Source organism: Accipiter gentilis, chromosome 18 (genome assembly GCF_929443795.1).
Source record: "Accipiter gentilis chromosome 18, bAccGen1.1, whole genome shotgun sequence".
In the NCBI taxonomy this organism is placed as follows: Eukaryota; Metazoa; Chordata; class Aves; order Accipitriformes; family Accipitridae; genus Astur; species Astur gentilis.
In genome coordinates this window covers 22,376,090-22,401,358 of record NC_064897.1, presented here as the reverse complement: position 1 = coordinate 22,401,358, position 25,269 = coordinate 22,376,090, and the positions used below count along the sequence as shown (strand labels likewise).

Below are 25,269 nucleotides of genomic sequence, written 5' to 3'. Positions count from 1 at the left end.
TTTACAGAATCCTAGGACAGCCCAGGTTGGAAGGGAGCTCAAAATCATGTGGTCCAAAATTTTGTGGGAAAGGAAGCCTAGATGAGATTAACCAGCACCCTCTCTGGTTGCATCTTGAAAACCTCCAGTGGAGGGGACCTCACCACATCCCTGGGGAGGTTGTTACAGTGAATGTTTGTTCTCACTATAAAAAACAAATATTTTATATCAAGATGAAGCCTCTCCCAGTCCAACTTGTACCTGTTGCCCCCTATCTCCTCCATGTGGCTTTTTGCGAAGAGAGAGCCTCTGTCCTCTTTCTAGCCACCCTTTAAGTACTGGAGAAAACTTTCTTTGCCTTTTGTGGGAACTCTTTATAAAGTTTGTATATTTGCATTTGTAATATATGAAGCTGTTTTCCTGTTTCCTTCTTTCTTTATGCAGGAGGGCATACAGAGACAAGCTCAAATTCTGGACCCATTGTGTTCTAGTAACACTTATTGTATTTACAGTCATCTCATTTTTTGCTGAACAGGTAAAATTAACTTCTTATCATATCTATAACACTTCATAGATTGCTGTATCTTCAGGATAGCATAAGATGGATTTTTAAATAGGTTTTTAAGAGTAGCTAGGATTTTTCCTTCATAAAAAGATGTTACATGACTAATGATGAGGTTGTTCCAATTTTTAAGTCGTGTTGAGATTCCTTGAAAAGAGTGTCATGGAGGGGAAGGAGAGTGGTATTTCCTTTTCAGGCACATTGTTACTGTCAAGTCCCTCAGTGCACTAAATTTGGATGCTCAAAAGCAGTAATTATTTTTTAAAAAAATTCTTGGTCTATTAACACACATATTGGTAAAAGTGCAAAGTAAATTAAGAGGAAGAAAACTTAAGTAATAGCAATACTCTAGTTCTGAAGAGAATCTTAGGTTATTTAGAGGCCTTATCTAAATGTCATCCCTAAGTAATTGCAAAGATTCCTATTGAATGCAAAAGGTTTTGAATCCAACTCAAAGGAAAAAAACCCCTCCACTTCTGCAAGCATAAAATGGCTTTCTTGAACATGATTAATCCTGCTAAACTTAGAGGGAGTCAATGGAACAAATCATATGGGTAATTCTTTGCAGGTTGGGGCCTTAAGTAACACTTTCCGTGGTCTGATGAAGAGGGTGTAATTCTTAAAAGGTTGGCTTTTGATTATTATTTTCTTCCCACCTGTAACTTTTGCATGAATCTTTCCCTTGATTTTCAGCCTTTTGTATATATTGGAAAACTCACCCTCTATTAGTAACTTGGTTTCGAAAGGGGGTACTGAACTCGGTACTACAGCTAGGTATATAAATGCTGTGTTAAGATGCCAGCTTTGTGTTGATCTTTTAGAAACTGAATGTAGCCTGGTGTTATATTAATTTAAATACATAAATTAACTTTAAAATAATCAGAATATACGGATACTGTATTTTTGACTTTCGGCTTGTATTCTGGTTATTGAGAAGTCCAATGGAAATGTGCACACCTAATAGATGAATATGAGTAAGTAACTTTCTTCCTGTGCAGTGAAAAAAAATAGACAGTATTGACTTAAATGTCTACCATCCATGGTAATTCACAGTTTCTAGAATGAAAGCCTGACCAACTGCGCACCTCTAGCCTAGCAGAGTACTAAATATTGTATTTTTTCTCCTCAGCTAATTGCACTTAAACGAAAGATTTTTCCAAGGAGAAGGATCCAAAAGGAAGTTGGTCATGAACGAATCAAAGTGTAGAAGAGCTTTATTTTGGAGATCAGTCTACCTCAAGATGTGATAAGCATTTAAAATCTCTCTCTCATCAGTGTCTTTTATGGTTTGACATTTAACTACGTCGATATGAAGAAAAAAAATCATGCATCTACAGTTAGAATATCTGCAGTACTCTTCATAATCTACAAGCTGCTGGAGCTGTGACAATGCAAAACAGCACAAAAAATAATTGCAGGAAAGCTGTACATAGGCAGTTTTCAACAGATCTTACTTTACAACTGTTAGTTCATGGCCATGTTATCCTTTTTTATAAAAAGGGTTACCTAAAGAAACGTAACTGCATTTATTGCAGTGGATGTTGCCAACTAGATAAAATGTTGGAAGGCAAAGTTGTTTGGGATCAGCTTAACGGGTCTTTGATCTTGCATTCCAAAACACTTTGCAAATTTCTGTCACTGCTGCTCTTTTTTTTTTTAGCCCTACGGGAAAATTGAGAATTATGTAACTTGTCATTTAGATTTAGTATACATTTATTGATGTTGATGTTTAAAGAACAGTGACAATTCATCCTCCTATTTGTAATATTTAATTGGGATTTGGAAGAAATGTATGCTAATAAAATACACAGTAACAGAACAACAAATGGTTATTTGAAAGATATCTGGTGTATTATATTCCAAAGAATACAATGGTATTATTCCTTGGCTTGATTACAAAGAGAGGGTTGTAATCAAATGAAAATGATCAAGGTATAGTATTTTACAAGCACTGTAAATATAAAAGCAAAAGTGCCTCTCTATATGAATGGGTAACAAACTTTTAATGTAGCAATGTATGGGACAGTGTTTCACTTCAGAAAACAATATTTGTACTGACATACGAAGCTTTGGTGTTTTTAAACTTAACAGGGTTTGGCTCTTATTTTGCTGAGACATCAGAATAGTGCTGTCTTATGTGGGAAAGGATGCCGAATCTTTTCAAGCTGAAATTTTTGGTGGTGTGTCTTCAGTTAATTGTATTAGCAGTATTCAAAAAAGCATTAATTTTTGTAATCAGACGATGTACAAAATGTCTGTGCGTATGTATTGAAAGATACTTGGTTTGCTTTGAAAGTAACTAAAATGTGATGAAAGTTTTGTCTGTTGTTTCTGTTTTCAAGTAAACCAAAACTCACCCATTTTGATAAATTAGCCATGAATGTGTATGCATCCTTATGTTAAAAGTTCTTATTTGTCCCTTAAAAAACTTCCACCAGTAATAATTTAATATTAATTTGAAGCATGGATGGATTCTCAAAGTAGAATCAAACTTTTGAGCATTGCAAGAATGCAAGCATTTTAAATTAAGGTTACATTTCATGCTAGCAATACATATTATGCTGAAATGTAGCATATAAATAAGTAGTTTACACTACCTCAGACTAGCAGAAAATGAGACATTTCAAGGAATGCAAGAAAGCTTTGATCTCTTCTTACTCTTCAAAATATTATTAGGTAGATTCAAGTGAAAATTTTAAGGAAGTTTTTTCTGCTGAGGTTACGTATAAACAAACGGCTCGCTTGGGTAACTCAGCTGTCATGGAAATTCAGTTTTGTTTAAGCAATTTTTGAAGGTCGATTAATGCCCCTTTGTTTCACTACAGCAATAAGAGCCCAAAAGATGTAGCATAAACTTGCTGAGAAACATTCATTGAAAATTGCTGCTGAAATGTGGAAAAAAGCAAGCAAGCCAAGCAGGGTAAGGATGTGAACAGTGTTGTGGTGGCAACTAAGCACCTGGCCACAGCCTACATCCACCCGACCGACCTCTTTTGCGGACCTTTTGTTGTCCAAATGAGAAATTTAAGCCATTTCTATAAAAAAAAATAAAAATAGATGAAGGTAGGTAAGGTTTAAATGAGTTTAATGCACGACGCGCCCGGCCTCCGCCACAGGTACCGCTCCCGCGGGCCTACGGCCCCTGTTAGTGCGCATGCGCCCCCTTCCTTTTGTGCGGCCCGCCCGGCTTCCCGCCTTTTCCTCGGGGGCGGGAGCTGCTGAGGCGGGCCCGGCTCCCGTCAGCCCCGTCCGCCGCCAGGGCTGCCGGGGGCTCTGGTGCGAGTGGAGGTGAGGGGTTTGGGACGGAGCGGTGTTCCCTCTGCCTGCGGGAGGCTGTGAGGCTGGTGGGTCCCCTCCCTGTGAGGCGGCGGCCGTGGTGGGCGCTGTGTGGGGGTGAGAGGAGGCCATCGCGGGGCAGAGGGAGAGGGATGAAAGGGGTTTGGGCAGGGAGTAAGGAACAGGGTTAGGACACTGCGGTGCCCCTCAGCCTTTGATACCCCAGTGGCTTCGCCCCAAAACCTGTTGTGGTGGTGGTGTGGGCCTGTCTCCCTTGCTGCTCTGAGGTAGAAATAGGTGGGACCCCACAGTGAAAAGCCCCATGTAGGAAGTTCACACAAATACTGGTTTATTTCATGTCTTTTGGGGCAGGGTGAAAAAAGGAGGTGAGTTTCTCTGAAAAAAAATCGTTGTTAAATGCACAACTGTGGATTGAAGATATTTGAATTGGCTGAAGCAGGTAGCTACACAGAATGGGTGGAGGTTGTATGAGGTTGTGAGGTGGCAAGATTGTTTTACAGTTTATGGAGGGACTGGGGTGTTCTGCTTTGTATACTGATTTTCAGTACAAGGAAAAGTGCCTGTATGTGACATAAAATATGTGCTTGCAGTTCAAAGTCGAAGCGCTTTGTTTGGCAGCACAGAGACATGCACAGCCAGATGCCTTACTAGTACTTTCCTCCTTACATCACATTTTCAACAGCCACAGTAGTTGAAAAGTAGAATGAGTTTTTAAAATTTTCTCTCATTTGAGGATAATTTTAATGCACGAGTTTTTGATTTTCCAATTAATAATTTAAGGAGGTTTTGTTTTTGTTTTTCAAGAAACTTCTAAGATCTAAACCATACTGCATAGAGAAGCATCAACCACAGAAAAACCTGTAGCTTAGTGTGATCGCGTGGTGTATACCCATGTAATATGTGGTTAAAAAAGTATTTTCATAGCCATGGACAACTAAGTCAGAAAACAGAAATGGGAAACTCAGGTGTGCGAGACAGCTGTTAATGTTGGGGGGACTTAATAGTCCTGGAAATTCAAAAGATCTTTACTGGAGTTGTCAGTTTCAGTGCATGAACTTAATTTTCAGATCTATCTTTGCCCTGGTTTTTGGAAAACCTATTGATATTACTAGCTGTCTAGAATGAGAAGTTTATCCACTGCTGAGTCACATCTTGCTCAGTTTGGAAAACAGGATACTTGCAGCTGATTTTTTTTTTCTGTGTTCTTTCCATATTCCAAGTAATCCAGTTATTTTGTGAAGGATTTTTAAGGAAAAAAATTTGTCACTCATGCATTTAATGATTACAAATATGCTTTTTTCCTTCTAAATAGATGTTTTACTCCTTGAATATTTATAAAAATACACAGAATATATAAAAATTAGTATTACTAAAGTAAAGAAATGAATATTTTTTTTTAAGAGGGCAATATCTTTGTAAAACGTTTACAAATACAGAAACTGCATTAGTTATGTTACAGAATGCAGAAGCATAATAGCTATAAATAGAGATAATTCAGAAAGTGAAAGTTGCCCAGGATTTTTAAAAATGGTGTGCGTGTGTGTATATTTGTCTTTCTAGTGTGGGATGGCTTGTAGAATCAGATTGTTCTTTATGGCTTATCATTTCTGTATTTTGTAAAATAGAATGTTGGCATAGCTTTTGGGGAATGCAGTACTGGATATGACAAAATACGTAATAAACTTTATGAAAGCCAAGCAGGCAGGCACCTTAAGAAAGAGTATCATTTACTTCCTTGTTTTTCAGCAGAATCAAGTATGTTCCTATTAGCCCTGGTATTTTTTTATTTTTTTTTTTTACCCTGTTCTTAAAAACACCACTGATGGGTAATCCTGTGGATTACCTCAAAACTAAAACAATTTGACTGCTTGAATATTCTGACAGGTGGAGACTGTTACAGGGCTGTCTATAACAGCTCAACATAAGCGTCTTCAAAATATTGTGGGGAGTTAGGTAACAAATACAACATACTGTTTCAGTAGGAAGAAAATCTCATTATGGCACCATCGGGAAGAAAGCATGGAGGAAAAGCTGGTAAACCAGCACAGGAAGATCAAGCCATACCTGCCTATGACTTTCAGGAGGAAAGAAAAGAGCTGAGTGGATCAGAGGAAGATATTAGAGAAGGTGCTTATATGAAATTTTTTTATACTTTTTTTTAAAATATGAAGTTTATAATATTTCTGACTATGAATAGAAATGGAGATGCTTCCGTGTTAGTGAGTGTCTGAGTAAGCGTGGTTTATAATGTTTGTGACAACTAGCCTCCAGTTGTATAATTTTGATTGGTAAGAGAAGAGAACACAATAGAGTAGCTCTGTATAGTGCACTATTATGTCTTAAAATTATAGGTGGAGTCTTTCATAGAGTAGGATTTTGTTACCTTATTCTAATGCCATATCCTCCTATCACCTGGCTGCATATAACATTGTTAGATCAGGATAGAACAGAAGAGCTCTGCTTGCTTGCATGGATTGCTATGTCGGATAGGGTAGTTGGAGTCAACGCTGGCAGGGTTAAGAGTACTTCAAGAAGAATCTGAACCAAAGAAAAGAGAGGGAGAAGTAGAGAAAGCTGGGGAAAAAAAGAAGAGAAGGCAGCCAAGAGATTCTTGTTTAATTTTGAGGGAGTGTCATAAAAAAGCAGACTTTGCTTAAAAATAGAGTTCTCATTCATCACATGATAGTTTTTTGTAAAGTTTGATGTAACTCCATTTCTGGATTTTTGTCTTTCAGCAGTTATCTCTGGGGTTGTTTCTCTTAATTTTTCCCTTTCTTCAGACTAAATTCCTCCCCCACCCCTCGTTAATAGAATCTGACAGACAAGGTTTTTTATTCTTTGGAAAGAATATAAATATCTATTTGTGATTTTGCTTTCAGAGTACACAATTTCAGTACTTATTTTAAGTACTTATTCTTACAGATTAGGCTTTTTCAATTTTTAGATTATTTTTACCTTTCTTATGATTGTTATATTGTGAGTTGGGAGTAACTGTGTAGTAGTGGACAGAGAAACTAAAACTGGTTGAGACCAGTCTAGAGGAACTCAAGGCAGTGCCAGCTCAAATCTAGCCTTGCAGAATAATTCACCACCATCTATCAAATCCAGATTCAAAGTTTTAAGAGCTGCATGTGTTATGGGTGGGAACCGAGACCCATGACACATGTTCAGAGAAGTGGCATTACAGAAAAGTAAGTATACTTTTAATAACTCAAATGACCCTCAAAACATAAGATATTTTTGTAAATCTTTCTGAATTTTATATTAAGGCGAAACACCGGTAATGGACAAGCATGGAAAGAAGAGAGCTTTGGTGACTACTCATGTCGTTCCAGATGATGTGGGGTAAGGTTACGATTTTATTTTTCTTTTACCGATTTCAGTTATTCATTATGCTTGTTTTGCCTGTTGGGTTTTTTTGGGTTTTTTTAAATACTTGATTCAAAAATCAGCTGACAGATAATACAGCAGCTGTAGGTAAAAAAAGAAAATGTAACATTTTAAAATTAGTAATTCTGCAGTTTCTTTGTAGATACTTTTGAACATGCATAAAAAAGATATATTTATGTGAATTCTTAAAATTCATTTCTTACAAAAGATGATTTAAGTTTTATCCTAAATTGTTGATCATTAATGTTTTTCCCTCTGATCTTAGTTGCTTGAAGATATTGACAGTACTTTAAATATCCAACTATTGCATGGAAAATAAATTCTCATTACAGATAACTCTCATGAAATTCAGTATTTATGGGCAGTGTAAACATAATTAAAAAGTGTATGTTGAAATAGTTTTTAGCAAGATTATTGCTGTTGAGTTGAAGAGACCTTTTTTCCTTTCTTTTTTTTTTTTCTTTTTTTTACTCTTCAAAAAAGAAAGTGCTATCCTGTGGAGAAGATGCTATAAAACAGGAAAAACATTTTCTTTACTCACCATGTCCCTTTTTGGATTTGTCGGCTATTGTACCACTGCCTTATACGCTGGTGTTATCATCTTAAAGGTGGTGTAAAAACAACACTGATATTATTTGTCTTGAATTTGTCTTGAATTTTTTCTGTGATGGACTTGTTTTTATTTGATATTGCAAATACCTTTTGTGTTTTCTTTTTGTATGGGGAAAGATAATTTTATTTACCATCCTCCCTCACTCAAGACCTTTTAAATGCCTAATACTGTCTTTTTACTGGGGAGTAAGTTAATAGATTTTAGTAATTTTTTTTGAAAAAAGAAAATTAGTCTAAAAAAGAGACCCCTCACAGGAGGAGAAAAGGAGTATCATTTTTTATCTTGTAGAACAGTAGCATCTCTGTTACTGCTTACAAGTGATAGGTATGTGATTAAAATTAGTTTTAAGCATATACAACAGGTCTTATTCTGAAGTCAGAAAGTGGGCAAATAAAAACTTTAAACACTATTTTGTAGGGGTGAAGTACAGAATATGCTGGAAAGATTTGGAGGTAAGTATGTTTACATTCTAATAAATTAAAAAACAATTAATGTTTAGTTTGCAGAATTGGCAGTAATTCCTTACCATAAAATAACTTACAAAATTTAGATAGAATGACCAGTCTTTCTAGCATTTTTCAGCATTTCTGAAAAAAAGCTAGTTTTCAGAAAAAAACTTACATTTAAGTAGAGCAAAGAGAAAGAAGGGAGAAACTGCGTATGAAGTGAGATGTATTAGTGTAAGTAATCACAAAGGAAAAAGGGCAAGATGCAGAAGTGGTTTTGATTATCAGTTCCAATTAAGAAGAAGTTTAAGAGGCAGTGATTATATTGTAGAGAAAAGGAACAATATTACTCAGCTGTTCTTACTCAATTTTTTGTTACAGTGACGTAGAAGAGACTGGGGATTGCAAGACTTGAGTAAGAAATTAGGGGCACGTAAATGTTAATATGAGCAGCTAAATAGAACAAATAGTTATAATGCTAAACAAGGAATTTTGGAAGTAGATTGTAGTTGTGATACAGAATGAGCTAGAGAGTAGTCTGTACTCCACACCTTCAGGAATCTAGAGAACAGGCAATCAGTAGAAAAGAGAATTTCAGCAGTCAGGAAGAAGAATACAAGTATCTAGAAGAGCTAAAGAATGAGGGTAAGTAATGCCAGTCATCTAGCGATGAGACATTTATACATGTTACCTAGTTGGATTTAGTTTAGTCATAATCAGATCATCAGATGCCTTTACTTAGAGTTAAATTTCCAGCTGAATACTAGATAGCGGACACATTTCGCTTGTAAAGAATGTATAATACATGTCACCATGTAACAAAGCATGCCAGTATTATATACTTAATAGCTGATTAATACTTTCATTTTTTGTATAAGAAAATGCTGTACACAGTCATTACTTGCATGTAAATCTTGAGGTGAAAGAGAGTTCAAGGAATTCCTTAATCCATGAATTAAGACTTTTTGCTGTTAAGTTACATATTAGAATGCTATTGTAGATCTAGCAATCTAGGTAGGAGGAGGATTTCAGTATTCAGAAGCTAGGACTGCTTGTTATTGAAGACTCAAAAATAGGAGGGAAGGAAGGAAAATGAATGGATCAGAGAAAGGATGCTGTCTGCTCAAAAATAATAGGTTTGGCATTAGCAGGGCCAGATGCCTCAGCAAATTAGAGAGAGGTTTGACAGATGTTTCCTGAAATCTACAGTGAGAGGGAAAGGAAATTGCTGTATTAACCTTAAGCTGTGACTTGTTTGTTAGATCTCCAAATGTAAATTAAAGTGAAACAAACATACTAACTTATATTAACCTGAATACTTTTTAAAAAGTATGAAGTCTCTCCAAAGTATGAAAAATAGTTTGTCATTCATTCATTCCATATGTTCACAGTGGTAGTAATTACATACTACCTTTAATTTACTTCTAAAATCTATGTAATTTGAATATTACTCTGAAATGTGTGTTTTTTCTAGGGAAAAAAAAGTGTCAGCATAACTAAATTCCTTGAAGGTCTGGAAACTGAGCTGGCACTGCAGTCATGCAGCTAAACTAATGAGGCTTTTGATGGTGTGACTAAAACATCATTAGATACTAGAGAAAAGACCAAGGTGTCTGTACTCAGATTTTGCAAGGTATCTCTAGCCTTGAATGGAAAATTTACAGACTGTGAGATGTCCAAATACAATGTTTTGAAGATACGCAGTGTGAACTGATTGGATAGTGCTTCTAGTGTTTCAGGCACGTATGTGTGCTTATTGTATGGATGACATGTTAGATAAGTGCCCGTTGGACCGTAATAATCAGTAGGGGAACACACGATGACAGTGTGTAAGGAACCGATTTAAATGTACATAATGGAAGCACTGCAGCTACCCTGAGTTCAAACTGCTGGACGGTTTCAGTTCACTGTGTGTGTCTTCTCAGAGCTAGTCTGACACTGTACCCACTACCATCTTGCCTAGAATGAAAGAAGCTAAAGCTGTGTCACATCATGGTAGGTCCTATTTGGTCTGGCCCCTGAGAGAGGAGGGACTCGAAGTAGATGCTCGAGTAGCTGGTGGGGCTGGGCAACAAGCAGTTGCAACTCCAGAGGCCAGGTGTCGGTTAGGGTGTACGGGGGGCTTAGGGAAGCAGCGCTCACACCAGTGCCAACAGCAGGTTGAAGGACACTAAACACAGCAGCCAGGAGCCCAGATCACGTTAGCTTCTTTCCATTAGAATACACCTCGTTCACTTCTCCAAAGCATAACTCCTCAGCATTTTTAATAAAAGGCACAATGTATCTCAGTATGCTTAATGTCTAAATATTCTTTGATTTTTAGCTGACATTAACAAGGCTTTGTTAGCTAAGAGGAAAAGATTAGAAATGTATACAAAAGCCTCACTCAAAACCAGTAACCAGAAGATTGAACATGTTTGGAAAACACAGCAGGAGCAAAGGTAACATTTACTCTTGTTTTTCAAACCTGTGAAATCAAATTCCCTTTTGTGTCATCGCATCAATAGTTGGTCCATCTTCTTGCAGTTAAATAGCAAGTAGCATATCTACTAGTTAAGTATCTACTTATGTCCGCTGTTGCTGCTGCCTCCAGTTGTGTTCACTTGGTTAAATTGACTGTAGAAGTTTAGCACAGTGCTTTTTCTTCTGAATGGAGAATCTTAAGATTTGGAATTTCGAGAGCAATGTACCTTAAAAGAGCTGGTTTTACTTTTGTTTTATCTTTATGGAAAATTACCTTTGATGTTATTTTTGTCTTTTAAACCAATGTTTTAATTTTTTTCCACTTCAGTTGGAATTTTATGTTTCTTCTTGAAACTGAAAAATGTTCAGTAAAACTTTTATACCATTCTGGTTAAGAAAGAATTTTCAATTTCACATTGTAAATCATTTTCACCCTACATAACATTCCTCTTGCCTCTTAAGGCATATTTAATTACTACATCTGTTACTACAAGTAGAGAAAACTAAAAATGAGACAGCTAAAAACTGAAAGTCAGCAATATTTATAACTGTCTTGGTGGTTTTTTATATATATATATATTTGCCACTTGCATTGACAAAATTTAAGTTTACATAGAGAAACTAGAGCATAATGAACTAATGAATGAGCTAATCAATTTTTCATTATAAACCCCTTGTGTTAAAGCCAAGATATATAGCTGGGTTAGAAAAAATGTAGTAAATCTCAGAAAACCTGACACTGTTAGGAAGAAAAGTTGTAAATTTTTTTTAACCTGAGTTTTGTATATGAGTGCTGTCTCCTCATATGTGTATAATCCACATTCACTCAGAAAGTGTGTGTGTATATATGTCTGTTCAGTTTTTCAAAACATACAGTATTCAGTTAGGGCCAGATGTCAAACTAGGCTGTTTATCTATGCCAGCTCCTTTTATTCTACTTTATGTGCATGTTGACCTTTAGCTTTCCTTGTAATTCTTTGTAGCATTTGTCGTACTTAATGGCTAGTGTCTGTTCATAGGCAGAAGCTCAATCATGAGTTCTCCCAGCAGTTCCTGACTTTATTTCAGCAATGGGATGTAGATATGCAGAAAGCAGAGGAGCAGGAAGAAAAACTAGCGGTGGGTTTCCAGCATGGCATGAGTTTCACTGTATTTTCACAAGGCGGGAATATTGTTGTTCAGACACTCAAGAAATGTAGAAACACTTCATGTAGTTCAAACAAACGTACGATTGTTTGCCTCTTGATTAAAAAAATTCAAGTTGGGTGGCTCTCAAACTGTAAATGTTTAAGTTTTGGGATATAATTTAAAGTGAAGAGGGGTGCATTTATAAACTTTATTGCAGGTTTATAAATGGCAGTAAGTGATGCCCTAGGCCAGCCAGCATATGGCTTGAGAAAAGCCAAGACCACTTATAGAGAAGAAAGATGTGTGCTGTTCCTGTGTATCCACAGTCTTTGGGTTCGGGGAACAAAGGACTAAAGGAAAGTAATTGTCTTTTAGCATGCATTGTTTAAAAATATGCCTGTATATAATAAATGTATGAGAATTTGATCATTGAAAGGGGACAGGAGCTATACAATGGAATGTAATCACATGATGTTGCTGTATTTGTACTCCCAACACATTTGCAAGTTTTGCTTTTCCCTAAGCAGTACGTTTCCCTGGGATACCCTTGAGAACTGTGTTGGATAGCAATCCTCATATGATCTCATAAGGATAATTCAGGTTGGAAGGGACCTCAGGAGGTGACTCAGGGCTTAATCCAGTCTTCAGTCTTTCTTTCATTAATAAGAACAAGGATAACTCTCCAGGCAAAGATCTACATTACATGACCCAGATTTCCGTTGAGGGCAGAATTTCTCATTCTGATAAATGACATTAGTGTTGCTGTCCAAGCGCTTTTGGTTAACTAATGTGATTATTTTTTTCTTTTGCCTCTGCTTCAGAATATGTTTCGTCAGCAACAAAAAGTTTTTCAACAGGCAAGAGTAGTTCAGAGTCAGAGACTGAAAACCATTAAGCAACTCTATGAGCAATTCTTAAAGGTACAGTAAATTTTCTTCTTAGAAGGCAGCTGATCCTTATCATATCACATAAGAAAGCTGTATTAATTCAACTTCTATGAAATACAGAGATTTAAGGTTCATTTAGGGAAAATAACAGTCTTGCATGAATATTTATGTTAGTATCTTTCCCTTATTTGTTAAGAACATGGCTTGTTCTCTCTATACATGCATACATATTGCATCTGTTTAATAAATTATTTAGTTAAATGTGTTCTCACAGGGATCTGATTGGCTTGCCTGTTTCAAATATTTAACCAGAACCCTCAGAGCATACTTTCTAAACAGAACACAGTTCTGTACCAGTTTAAAGATTATACAGGTCAGTTAAATCATCAGGATTTTGTCTTAATTATTCCCTTGGATTTTTCATATGTATTTAAAAAAGGGAAACTTGACAATCTATTAAAAATACATCTTAAGATGCAATCTACTGCTTTTATTATGGCTGGCAGGTGCATCCCCCATAACGACAATTAGATGCCAATTTTTTTCTGTCATTAACCTTTCTAGCTATTGCTGCTTCTTGTAAGGAAAGTGACACTTGACGAAAAATCAATTGTAATTCCCTTAAAATTGCCCAGTTAGAACTCCCTTCATCTCTTCCTAAGCAACATTCAGTAGAAGTGTTTTCTTTTCTGTAACCAGGTATTCAAGGTAAGCATTCACTAATATGTCAGCAGGAAGAACCTGATGGAAATCATGATTTATGGTGAAAACAGGCCCAGCTGGAAGGTTATGTAATCAGTCCTGTTTAACTTTCTGTTGCTTTATGCATAATTTTTGTGTTTGCTGGGGGTCCCTACAAACACCATTTTTTGGGACAGTGCTTAGAGAGATAATGTATTTTAAACACATGATTAGTACTGATCAACTGTTGTGTGTTTTGATTTTTTTTTTTAACAAAGTAGCTAACATACTAGACAGCAATCAAAAAATGATTGAGTACAACTACTCAAAAATTTGACTTTTTCATAAAAAAAACCAAACAGTTTTTCCCTGTCATTTTACACTTAAGAACAAAACACTTTATTCCCAGAATTTCCTTCCCCACTATTTTTCTAAATAAGGTATTAGAAGTCTAAACTGAGAAAAATGAAAGTACCCTAAATGACTGGTTTTGTAATAAATGCAGAGGCACAATACCATAGAATCACTGAAGGGCTGAGGTTGGAAGGGACCTCTGGAGGTCGCCTGGTCCAGCCAGCAGGTGGTTCAGCAGGGCTAGCTAGAGTCAGTTGCCCAGGACTTATGTCCAGATGGCTTTTGAATATCTCCAAGAATGGAGACTCCACAGCCTCTCTGGGCAGCCTGTTCCAGTGCTCAGTCACCCTCACAGTAAAAAAGTGTTTCCTGATGTTCAGAGGGAACCTCCTGTGTTTTCAGTTTGCCTCTGGTCCTGTCACACTGGGCACATCAAGAGCCTGGCTTGATTTTCTTTGCAACCCCTCTTCAGGTATTTATGTATATAGACAAGATCCCCCTCAGCCTTCTCTCTCTAGGCTGAACAATCCCAGCTCTCTCAGCCTTTCCTCGTAAGAGAAATGCTCCTGTTCCTTACTCATCTTTGTGGCCCTTTGTTGGGCTCTATCCAGTATGTCCATGTCTCTCTTGTACTGAGGAGTCTGGAACTAGACGCAGCACTCCAGGTGTGGATTCACCAGTGCTGAGTAGAGTAGAAAGATCACCTTCCTTGATGATGGCAACACTCCTCCTAATGCAGCCTAGGAGCCTGTTAGCCGGCTTTGCTGCAATAGCACACTGTTGGCTCATGTTCAACTTGGTGTCCACCAGGACCCCAGGTCCTTTTCTGCCAAGCTGCTTTCCAGCTGGGTGGCCCCCAGTACATACTGGTACATGGGGCAGATTCAAGTCTGTCAGTCTCTGATAAACCTTAGTTTCTGTTCAAGTCATTTTCTAACTGGTCCCTTTTTGAAATTCTGTAAATTATGATATGGGTTTTTTTTCAAGTCTGGTAGCTTTGAAAAATAAATCTGAAACAGAGCAACTCTTAGTTTAAGATAGTCGAAATTTACAGAGGATATTACAGAAAAATTAATAAATAATAACTGTTCCAAAATGTTTTCATCAAAGATGAAAAACTGAACAGAAGGTCAAGTATTACTTTGATTTTTCTCCTCAAAGATCAAAAGGTAGAAATCAAGCCTCAAATAAGCTTCACTAAATACAAGTCAAGGAAAATGCAACTACACACATAGAGTTAGGCATAACTCTGTCTACAAAAGGGAGGATAACCAGCAAGCTTTACTTGGCTTATGTGGGGAGAAGTGTGCAAAAAGAAGGAAATTTAATGGGTTTTATAGTACTTACTTCAAGTCTCCAAGGTTGTCATAACATTATAGACCCTATCATTCCTGACAGATGTCTGTTTAATCTTTTCACCTAGAACTCTTTACTGAAATGCAGGATAACTAGCTGAGACCTCACAGATGCTAAGTGGAGGGGACTGTTTCCTTCACAGGGTCTATATTGTTTCACAGGGTTGATATTGTTTAAATAATAACGTAGACTGGAGTACCAAGTCCTGTATGATTTGTCTGTCAAGTTTGTGACAAAACTAATGACTTATCAGTGACCACTGCTGTTATAAAAATTAAATTGTAGTCTGAATAACGGTTTGTCTGTTTGTTTTAAATTAACCCTCTGACATTGAACAGTTCTGAATTAAGATTGTCCTTAACTTCAGAGCATGGAAGAGCTGGAAAAGAGCAATGAAAATCTTCTAGCTGGTGCACAAAGTGAACTTCGCAAAGAAATGGCAATGTTGCAGAAGAAGATTATGATGGACACCGTAAGTGTCAGGTCTATAAAGAAGTTAGTTAAATGCAAAAATAGAACATTCTTTATAGAATTCATTTGACATTCATTTAATTAACTCAAAGGAATCAGATTAATATGGCATTTGTTCAGTATTATCTCCTTTTCTTGTAACAGCAACAGCAGGAGATGGCAACTGTTCGCAAGTCTCTTCAGTCCATGTTATTCTGACGGCTCAATGGAGAAACAACTTGTACCTAAGTGACACGATACAAGTATAGGCATTAGCCATAGAGAAGTATGTTAAGATTTAAATGTTTTAAAGTTCCTGTTAAGCATTTTCACGGATTGTTCTAATCTTGTGTCTGATAATGTTATAAGAACATATATTAATAAATTTATTACTTTGGGGGGGTGGTATGGACCCCAAACCATTTACTGTCTGTCCAATTAATCTTTAACTACTTAATACTTACTTCCAGTAGCATCGGACTGTTTAAATTGTTTCACTTTTTATAATGCCAAATTGTAACAATGAGCAGAATTAACGAAAAATGCATTACCCAGATTTTACATAATAACTGTAGGCCTTTAGGTACATTGTGCAAATAGAAGCATTTTTCACAAGCTGCAGACTTTAAGATTTTCATAGTTTCAACATTTAGTCTGCTAACATATCAGCAATTATAAAAGTTCACAGAGTATGACATAGCTCATATAAGATTGTTTAATGATGTGCATTATAGTAAATTTTAACTGTCCTGTTAGGCTAGGCTTGTAATATCATTGTACTAGTAAGAGATTTATGAACTGCTGTAATTTGTCCAAAAAGCAGGTTTCTTTAGTTGAACGATGAGCTGAGTATCATAGCTTTATATGACATCTGCTCAAGTAAGCATAATTAAACAGTATGCATTTTTGGGTATGTAGTTCTTGTAGAACCACTGCTAGAAGTCATCTAGCTCATTTATTTAGTACAAGTTATTACAAGCCTTTGAGATGGAATATTACTTTTTGCAATTCCAAATGACTAGCAATTTAGGGAGGCCTAAGTTTTAAGGATAAAGTATTTGTCTTTCATGTATCTCATTACAGTAAATCAGCATAAATTAAACAATCAGCTTAGCTTGCATGCAGTTTGTTTTTACAGAAAACCATTATGCCTGAATATCCACTTCTACAAATTAGGTAGTTCTAACATATTTAATGCTTAGATTTAATACAGTAGTAGATAAAACAAAAAACATCCACACACCCACACACACAAATGTGATGTTTTCATAACAATGGATTTCAAAACCAGTCCATACAGATTCTTCTCTTCAGCTTACTAGGATTTTTAATTCAGAATCAAGTCATTTGGTGATGGTTCTCTAGTTCTGGGAGCCAGATTAGTGACAGCTAACTTACAGAAACTTCAGCTATTAGGTTGCAACTGAAGTTGAACAAGCAACTGCTATGGAGCTCTTTTTGTTCTGCATCTGCTAAGACTCAGGGAAGGGGCAAACACAGAAGTTACACTGCTAGAATGATATATGAGGCAACGTAGGCCTCTGGTGGGTAACAGGTAACTATGCTAATTTGTAACTGCACTGCTGAGTCTCAGCCCTCTAAGGATGATTAGGTGATGCTATGAAATACAGTGAACAGTTTTTGTTTCTGATCTTCAATACTAGGTTATTTGTTAGTATTGCCTCATGTTTTTGGTTTTGTTTGTTAGTATTGCCTCATGTTTCTGGTTTTCTGACTGATTTCTGCATTAGTTTCCTATCAATCATCCACATACCTCAATCATATCCTTAAAGCTACTTATACCTACTACTACATGACACATTTCTGAGCATTCTGGGGAACCAAATCTCATTCTAAAAAAGTTGCCTATGTCTTTTCATCAATTGTTTCCAGTATTCAGACAAACTGAAATGGTCTTTACCATCTTCTCCTCTATTTGTCCATGGCCTGGGTTCAGGCTAAGTTCAGGTATAGATGCTGTGTCTTTCCCAGGCTCAAACAGGTGTAGTAGGATTCATTTGGAATTTATATTAATCACTTAGCATGCTAGTCCTTTGGCAGTAACCGTTACACTTATCCCTCAAGTGTATCAGTATATCCTTCTTAGGCAGGATCATGGTAGATGGCATTTTATTCCCCTCGCATTTAGCAGACAATACACCACTTTTAAAGTTCTTTGAACACCTCAGGAAGTCTTTTCGAATTAATGTATAGCTAGGAAGCTGCAGTAGTAATATTTTTAAAACAAACCATAGCATTCTTTATTGTACAGTTCAAGAAGGACTTTATAAACTCACAGCTCGGCTACATACCAGCAACTGAAAGTGGTAATGGACACTTACATTCAACAGGCTTTTTACAAAAATCATATTCAAATAGTACCTCTTTAAAGGAGCCTAAGCTTACAGGGTTTCTGTACATGTCATGATTTGCTTGTACAGATAAGCTACTTGTATTCAGCTTTTCTTTAATGACAACAACAGCCCTTTAACCATGCACATTGTATTAGCCAGGGAGTCTGTTCTTAAAGAAGGGCCGATAGTGGGCCTGATTTTCTATTTTGGAGTTTTACTATACATTAGGGTTTAGTTTCATCAGTTTTGTTTGGATAAAGTACAGTGATAGTTACAGGACAAATTAGATTATAAGGTAGATGATCACAGCGATAGCAAACATACTTCAGAGGGAGTTACATATGAGTGGGTTGCATTGTCACAGTCAGACAGTCACAGTCATTTCAGTTTATCAATGAATTTTGTCATTCACTTGTGCATTTTCACAGATGCAAGTTAGGCTAGGTAAAGTTAGTGTCCTCGAAGTATACAACTACCTACAGTCTAGATAATGATGGAGTACAATGAGGCAAACCTTATTATGACCACAAAACCAGAAACCAGCCATGACAGAAAATACAAGCTACAACTGTAGATGCTAGAGAATGCATGAATCCTAAAGGCACTCATAACAGTATTTTTAAGTAGAAGAAAAATTTCCTGAGCTAGACCTCCTTCATCCTACTGATCCAGTAGCTTGTTCTTTAGAAATACCAGAACAGAGATTAACAAGTAGTCGTACCTCATTTTACCAGTCTTAATAATGCAGTACTATATTCATTGATACCTCTGACTACCACTTCACAGCAGTTCCAAGAACACTTTAGGAACTAATGCTATAAGATGAATCACTTGGTCTAGGGAAAAGTGAAATTCCTCTTCAAATTCTGGTCAGTAGCACCTTGGTTTGAAGTCTACATTCACCAGACCAGAAGTACTGAATTAAGGTTACCTAACAGGAAATGGCAAAAGTTTCAAATATGGTATTCATGGTATAAAATAACAGCTACAATGTCTAAAACACAAGGGGAAATATGTTCTGGTTCAAAAGTATTGATCACAATAGAATCTGCAGGACTTTGTATTTAGTAATTCTACCGTCTGGTAATGTCTGGGATAGAGTGAGCTTTCTCGTAAAACTATTTTCTTGAAAAACTTAATCTGTCTTCCCCCAAAACGAGGCTGCTTCATTCAGCATTCCCCTAACTGCTTCTCCTCTTGTCCTTGACCTATTTAATCAGTCATTATGGTTTTGAACCTGTTCAGGAGCTTGATGAGATGAAATTCTGAAGACATGTATATGAAGATGAGCAGCAATCTGTAGGCATACACCAGTGGCATATCTCAGCATATCAAACAAGGATATGAACTTCAAAAGAACAAAACAGAACAGGTTAAAAAAAAAAAAAACAACAACCAATCCCACACATATTTTTTAAAATTGTCCCTAGTATAAATTCATTCATACTTTAATCAATCTATCCAAGTGACAAGTTTAGCAAGCATTTTAACATACAGCGTGGCCTATTTTAGAAGGAAAAAAAACCAACCCACAACCCAAAAAACAAACGGTATTAAACATATACAAAGTCTGATAAACAAAGGTTGTTAGTCTGCAGTTAGCAGAATAACTTTAAACAAATCACTTGAACTAAAGCATAATTACAAGAGAGATCGGTAAATTTACTTTCACATCTCTGTTCCAAGGAAAGAAAGCCTGTCGGCTCCCAAACTACATGTTTACACAGTATCCTGGCACTCCCTCTGCAGTGACAGCTGAAATCTGAGCAAGTCAGAAATGGCAAAGCAGAGTGACAGGGACAGTTCTCAATCCATTCCTTTAAGTATGCTTTGAATGAAAAGTATAAAACAAAATGCTTACCAATGCTATCCATAGAACAATATATTCATCAATGAAACTGTTGAAGTACTGGTCCAAAAACAGAAGTCCTGGCCCAATAAATGCACTGTCCTGAAGACAGATTTCACTTTTTGTCATGTGAGCCACCTATGATAAAGGGGAAAAAAAAAAAAAGGGAAAAAAAAGGAGAGAGACAAAAACACACCACTGCAAGATCAATGTAACTACCAGATAACCTCCACCTTAAGTTACAAAGGGGCATGACATCCTTACCCAGGAGCAGCCTGCTGTCCCCAGTTCTTAGGAAGCAATCAGCAGGCAGGCTGAGGACTTCAGAAAAGCTTCAGGGCCTGCTGCTCCCTGACAATTTATCTCCCAAGGACCAAGTAACCTCTTTCCAGGTTATTCAATCAATATATAGCACTTTAATCAGTGATAACAGCTATTTGAATTATCAATTGGTATTTTTTGATACAAGAAACATGTTCCTGTCCTTCTGTAGTATGTTACATCTATACCAGTGCATTTTAGGTATTTGCAGGTGTTCCCCACTCTATTTTTTCGGTGCTGTATTCGAAGGGTAAGACTGCAAGTGTATTACAGAAAATTAATACTATTCACTTGAAATGTTGTTTACAAGTCTACCTTGAAAATTTTGGCTTTACTTAGCCAAAAGCTAACTAGAAACTAGGCTTTTGCTTAGGTGACAAGACTTGTATTCAGTGTTTAGTAGAGATAGCGATGTACGCAGAGACGCTTTACAGAATGACCAAGAGAAGAAGAAAGATTACTGGGGAGGGAATCTCTTCCCCACACACACCTTGATCCTTCTATATTTAGCACTTAAAGACAACTTAAGCTCACCTTTAATTGAGAGGCAGAAAAAGAGGGTTTTGTAAGAAGTTGGACACCTAACAGAGGACAAATGAAGAGTCCACACTGGGAAGCTCAAAAGTGGCAGAAGGAAAGTAGTCTAGGTGCCAAGTTTGCCATAAGAAATCACACTGTCATTCCTTGTTTCCGTGCATTGTGGACACTTGGCAAATATGATTAAAGTACTGAGAGGTTCCTGTGAACAAAAGTGGTCTCAGCATAATATAAATCATGTTCAACTCTATGCTGAACAGCTAAATTCACAGAAAAGCCTGTGAGTGTCCCAGTCTAAAGATGGGACAAACCACAAAGGCTTACATCCAGAGGAGAGCTGACAAAGGCTTCCACTCTAAGCTAAGGATGCATCTCTCCTGCTAAAGGAATCTGCTGCAGGGAGCAATTCCTGGCTCGCATCTGGCATGATGTGCAACAGCTATACAGGGTTAGTGCCCATGGAGCAGCTCTTGCACATCCACACAAACTGCACAGACCTTGGCTCATGTCTCCACGGGGCCTCCGACCTTGTTCGTGCCTTAAGTTTTTACTGCAGTTTGCTCACTCTGGAGTGCCTGAAGGACAAGGCCTCCTGAAATAGTATCAGAAAACTGTGAGAGCTAAACCCCCCAAATCCTTTCCCCACTACCTTTACAGATTTGCCTCTGGAGCAGACTACCCTCAAAGCTACACATAAAGCTTCAAGGGAAACATGGTTTGCTCAGAAGTGTCCATGAGTGAGTTGGCGTACGTACAGCGATGACTGCTGGTTACAATGAGCAAGGGAGCCAAGGTGTTTGACAGAATAGATGAACTGCCTCAAGTTCAGTCTTAAGGTTCAGTCTTATCAGCATTCTCTCTCTTGAACCAAGTTAGCAGCTCACTAGGTGAACTCCTGTTTAGCAACAAAGTCTGTAGAATACCTGTTTTCTACATGAAAAATGTCATGCTGGGGGGCAGGGAACCAGCTGGCTGGATTACTGTTGTTAGCAAGTATGTAGAGTAAGGCAGATTATTTTTTAATCCATTGATGACATTTTTAATTACCGAAGAGATAAAGATGGAAAAGTTTATCTCTTTGTTTTAATGATTAAAGTAAATTCCTATTTCAAGTAATTAAATCAGAAGTCACAGCACTGTTAATAAGGCTCGAGAGACCACAGTTACGATGTTAAAGACAGACAGTATATTTCTAGGAGTAAGTGAAACAAAGCTGAAAGTTCTAACCAGTACATTCAACAACAAGTACGTGTTTACATCAGTGTCATATATAATCTCTCTGTAGGAGCCCGAGTCTAGTTCAGTGTCTTGGCCATAATGAAACTGGTAATACAGTGGCAGAGCAGAATGGGAAAACTTGCATGGTGCCCACTGATTGAGCAAGCGTTAAGCCAAGAACCAGTTTAGTTTTAGGAGGTTTAGGACTGAAACAAGATACTTACCACCAACTTCTGTGAGATTTTAGCATTCACAAATCCAAATGTCAAGACATACAGGCAAGAATGTTTTTCAAACAGCTGAGTTGTAGACTTTTTATAGATCACGATGGCCAGTGTGATAAGTAGTCCAATGTGCAGGCCTGGTGAAAGAACACTTGTTCCCTGAAATACAAATGGACAGAAAATTTGTCTTAGGCTTCAGTCACATGGTAAGGTCCAGATTTTATATGTATTGCAAATACCATTAAACAAAACCAGTTGTCAAAACTCAGGGGTCCATTAGCATTATGCCAATGCTATTAGCATCCTTTGCAGTGACCGCTAATCAATTTTGTAAGAAAATTCATTGCTGGTTCCTGTGACAGAAGAAATCCAGTAACAGGCAGAGAGAAGGTAGATAATGAAGTCTTTGCTTTAGCCATCCAACACTCATATGCTTGTCTGCTTAAATGCTTAAACAGGTAAAACCCTTATGATCGTCTGAAATGCAATAAATTATGAGCATAAATTATTCAAACCTCATTCAGATTTTTAAAGTAACTTACTGCTATTGTAGATCCATTCTTTCCAACCCCTCCACCAAAGATGACACGGAAGTAATTGAAAAAAGAAAGTGCTGTTCCGCACAGTATGCCAAAAACTGCAAAGAACTTCAGTTCTAAGCCCACCAAAGGGACCTTAGCAGGAAAAACAAGAGAAAGATATTAAAAGTTAAGGATAACACCTTTTTAAAAAAGTTATTTTAAAAGCTACTGATATCTACTAAACAATTGTTTTATTTAAACTCTCACTTTCCCAAGAACAAGCTTAGGAGGACAGTGTTTGGAATTTGTTTCCTTACTAAGGAGACGACGAATTTCTTTTGTAATGTTTAAACTCGACTTTTGAGTACTTTAGTTCTGGTCTTGAAATTCAGCTAGATCTTACTGTGTTTGTTCTTACGATGTTCTTCAAATATTTTTACTACATAAGCAAAAACTTGACACAAACTATGCATCACCAAGGCACAGGAGTGGGGAGAAGGCTAGTTCCTTCGATTTCACTGGGTAACACAATACTGAACCACAGGAAACACAAACACCATCTGCCTGCTTTGTGTTTTGGTACATGTTATTTGTATGCTGTATCTTTGCATTTAGAATAGTCTCCAGATACAAATTTTAATTAAACAGTTACCTTTCAGAATCAATTGCAGTTTCAAGGAAACTTCCAAAGGCAGCAGAGGATTTAAAAAAGAGAAGTAGTAATAAATTTAAACCATTGACTATATTTTTGAATATAGATTTTTTTGAGATACAGCATAACTACCACAGATTTTAATACTGAAGAAAAGTAAATCATAATGCACCTACTTTATTTTCCAACAAGAAAATAAGCTGTTTGAAAATAGAACAAAAGCATCTTGCAAGATGGGGAAAGGAAACAGATTTAGCTAAACAGTTCTTAATTGCTGAGTAAACTCATGAATTAATTTTAATTACTTGGTGGTTTATATTTAGATTAATTTCCATTGGTTACAAATAGCGTGGAATGGTCTCTGCTTTTCCCTGCGCTACAACCAAGAGGAACTATACATTTCCGAGTAAAGACCCTAGAAAGGATGAAGGTGTTAGTCTAATATACTTTTGATACCATCCAATAAAGTGCATCTTTAAAGATCAGAATAAAAGCCAGAGATAGGGAAATGCTTTTGGACAGAAAACAGTTCTTTAAGTATAGATATTTACATTTACATCGGCTGTGACATAAGAGTTAAAAATCAGTACATCTCTATCAGCACATAAATGTGGATTACTTAACCAAAAACCCCCTAACTTCATCCCCTAATTTTGTTGGATTAAAGCATTTAATCTTGAAATTTTAAAATAAAGCATCCTATAAATCATTTAACTGAACAGAAATGTATGTCTTACAATAAAATATACAAAACAAAGAAAACTAGAAGAAAAACTATTTGTTAAAGCTTAAGTATCTGCAGAATATTAGTTCCAGATCAGAAGTTTATATATGGCAGATGGGGTCTTTTTTCCTCTACGTAGCTCTAAATTTGTGCATACAAAGTCACACCATTATACCCAAGTTAACTACAACATCAAAATAACCTACATTTGTACAATAAGCTAAAACAGAACATTAGACAACTAGTAGGTGTTGATGGTACCTGCACAGGATAGCTTCAAATACCACAGGAACTGTGAACACTTAACAGGAACAGAATACTCAGCAGGAACTCTGAATACTTAATATGCTTACCCTATAGTCCCATATTGCTGTGCCACCATACGCAGATATCAAGAGCAGCATTGTTATGGCTATCTGAACTTCAGTTACATCAACTCTATAAAGGAAAAAAAGGGAGATTTAGTTAAAGAAAAGGTCTTTTTGCTGTAAGGCAGGTGAGGGAGGAAAATCAAAAAACACTGACTTTCAATTATCTCCTTAAAAGTACTTCAGATTACTTCAATGTATACAGAATATGATTTTCCTTGACTGAGAAGGATAATCTATATGGAGGCACACATCTTTGGTTAAGATTTAAAATTAAACCTATACTCCTTATCTAGAGCAAGCTACATGTAATTCTAACGGGAAAATCTTTAGTGAATACATTGTTAACTATTTGTGAATTTTGTATAAACTTACAGAGTTGTTGCTGTGTAAGCATCAAATCAAAGTTTAAGGCAAGCTTATAGTAAATGCAATCAAACATTTCCATTAAAAGCATATATAGAAGTATGGACCGTGCAGGCTGGTACAGAAGGGATTTCTTTAAGCTATCATGTCATGAAAACTTGACAGATACAGCCTGCAAAACATGAGGGCAGTATTTTGAGGTCTTAGTCAGTGAACAGCTAAGCATCTGTCCTGTTTCAGAGGACATATAATTAATATCTTGCTTTTTCCATAAAAAAAAAAATTAAAATAGGTGGCTTTGAATGTCCCCTGAAGTCTAGACTCTGCATTCTACCTTTTTTTATTCTCAGACAAGATAGCCAAACTCTTTCTGTATTTGATTGATGAAATGTTTTGAGAAGACCTGAATATATTAAAAAAAAGTTAAGAAGAGGCTCAAGAGAAAGAATTGGTATTTTCAATAAAGCTTTAAAATAAATAAATAAATAAATAAAAAGTGCACAGCTAAGTACTGTTTATGCTACTGAAG

General features: G+C 36.7%; 3 protein-coding genes across 9 annotated transcripts in view; 2 read left to right on the top strand and 1 right to left on the bottom strand.

Annotated features, from left to right (window-relative positions):
• The window catches only part of GNPTAB (N-acetylglucosamine-1-phosphate transferase subunits alpha and beta), a 46,684-nt gene extending 43,824 nt beyond the window's left edge, over positions 1-2,860 (top strand). For 3 of the 4 annotated variants that reach the window (XM_049821446.1, XM_049821448.1, XM_049821450.1), the window contains 2 exons: positions 424-514; positions 1,671-2,860. In XM_049821446.1, coding sequence (XP_049677403.1) covers positions 424-514; positions 1,671-1,748 — 169 coding nt within the window. In that variant the 3' untranslated portion in view covers positions 1,749-2,860. Of the gene's footprint in view, positions 1-423; positions 515-1,109; positions 1,168-1,670 lie in introns of all 4 variants that reach the window. The other variant, XM_049821447.1, reaches the window with a different exon arrangement.
• Positions 2,861-2,930: 70 nt separating this feature from the next.
• On the top strand, positions 2,931-15,876 carry SYCP3 (synaptonemal complex protein 3). Of its 4 annotated transcripts, none has more exons than XM_049821453.1 (9): positions 2,931-3,461; positions 5,821-5,965; positions 7,108-7,183; positions 8,259-8,293; positions 10,611-10,728; positions 11,770-11,869; positions 12,700-12,798; positions 15,524-15,628; positions 15,772-15,876. In XM_049821453.1, exons 1-9 carry the CDS (start codon positions 3,432-3,434, stop codon positions 15,823-15,825), a joined length of 762 nt encoding a protein of 253 aa, XP_049677410.1. In that variant the 5' UTR covers positions 2,931-3,431; the 3' UTR covers positions 15,826-15,876. The 4 variants fall into 4 exon arrangements, with proteins under 4 accessions (XP_049677410.1, XP_049677412.1, XP_049677411.1 ...); XM_049821455.1 differs by having other exon boundaries at positions 5,818-5,965; XM_049821454.1 differs by having other exon boundaries at positions 2,931-3,604.
• Positions 15,643-25,269, bottom strand: part of CHPT1 (choline phosphotransferase 1) — a 23,527-nt gene continuing 13,900 nt past the window's right edge. The window contains exons 4-9 of the mRNA XM_049821452.1: positions 24,360-24,444; positions 22,652-22,783; positions 22,110-22,268; positions 19,822-19,947; positions 19,198-19,308; positions 15,643-15,851 (exon numbers count right to left, since the gene is read on the bottom strand). Coding sequence (XP_049677409.1) covers positions 15,807-15,851; positions 19,198-19,308; positions 19,822-19,947; positions 22,110-22,268; positions 22,652-22,783; positions 24,360-24,444 — 658 coding nt within the window. The 3' untranslated portion in view covers positions 15,643-15,806. The remainder of the gene's footprint in view (positions 15,852-19,197; positions 19,309-19,821; positions 19,948-22,109; positions 22,269-22,651; positions 22,784-24,359; positions 24,445-25,269) is intronic.

What these genes read in the sequence shown, in the direction of transcription:
- SYCP3 (XM_049821453.1), top strand. Translation starts at nt 3,432, where the DNA reads ATGTGGAAAAAAGCAAGCAAGCCAAGCAGG. An exon ending in AAGCAAGCAAGCCAAGCAGG is followed by an intron (nt 3,462 to 5,820) that starts GTAAGGATGTGA and finishes CTGTTTCAGTAG; the next exon opens with GAAGAAAATCTCATTATGGC. An exon ending in TCTATGAGCAATTCTTAAAG is followed by an intron (nt 12,799 to 15,523) that starts GTACAGTAAATT and finishes CCTTAACTTCAG; the next exon opens with AGCATGGAAGAGCTGGAAAA.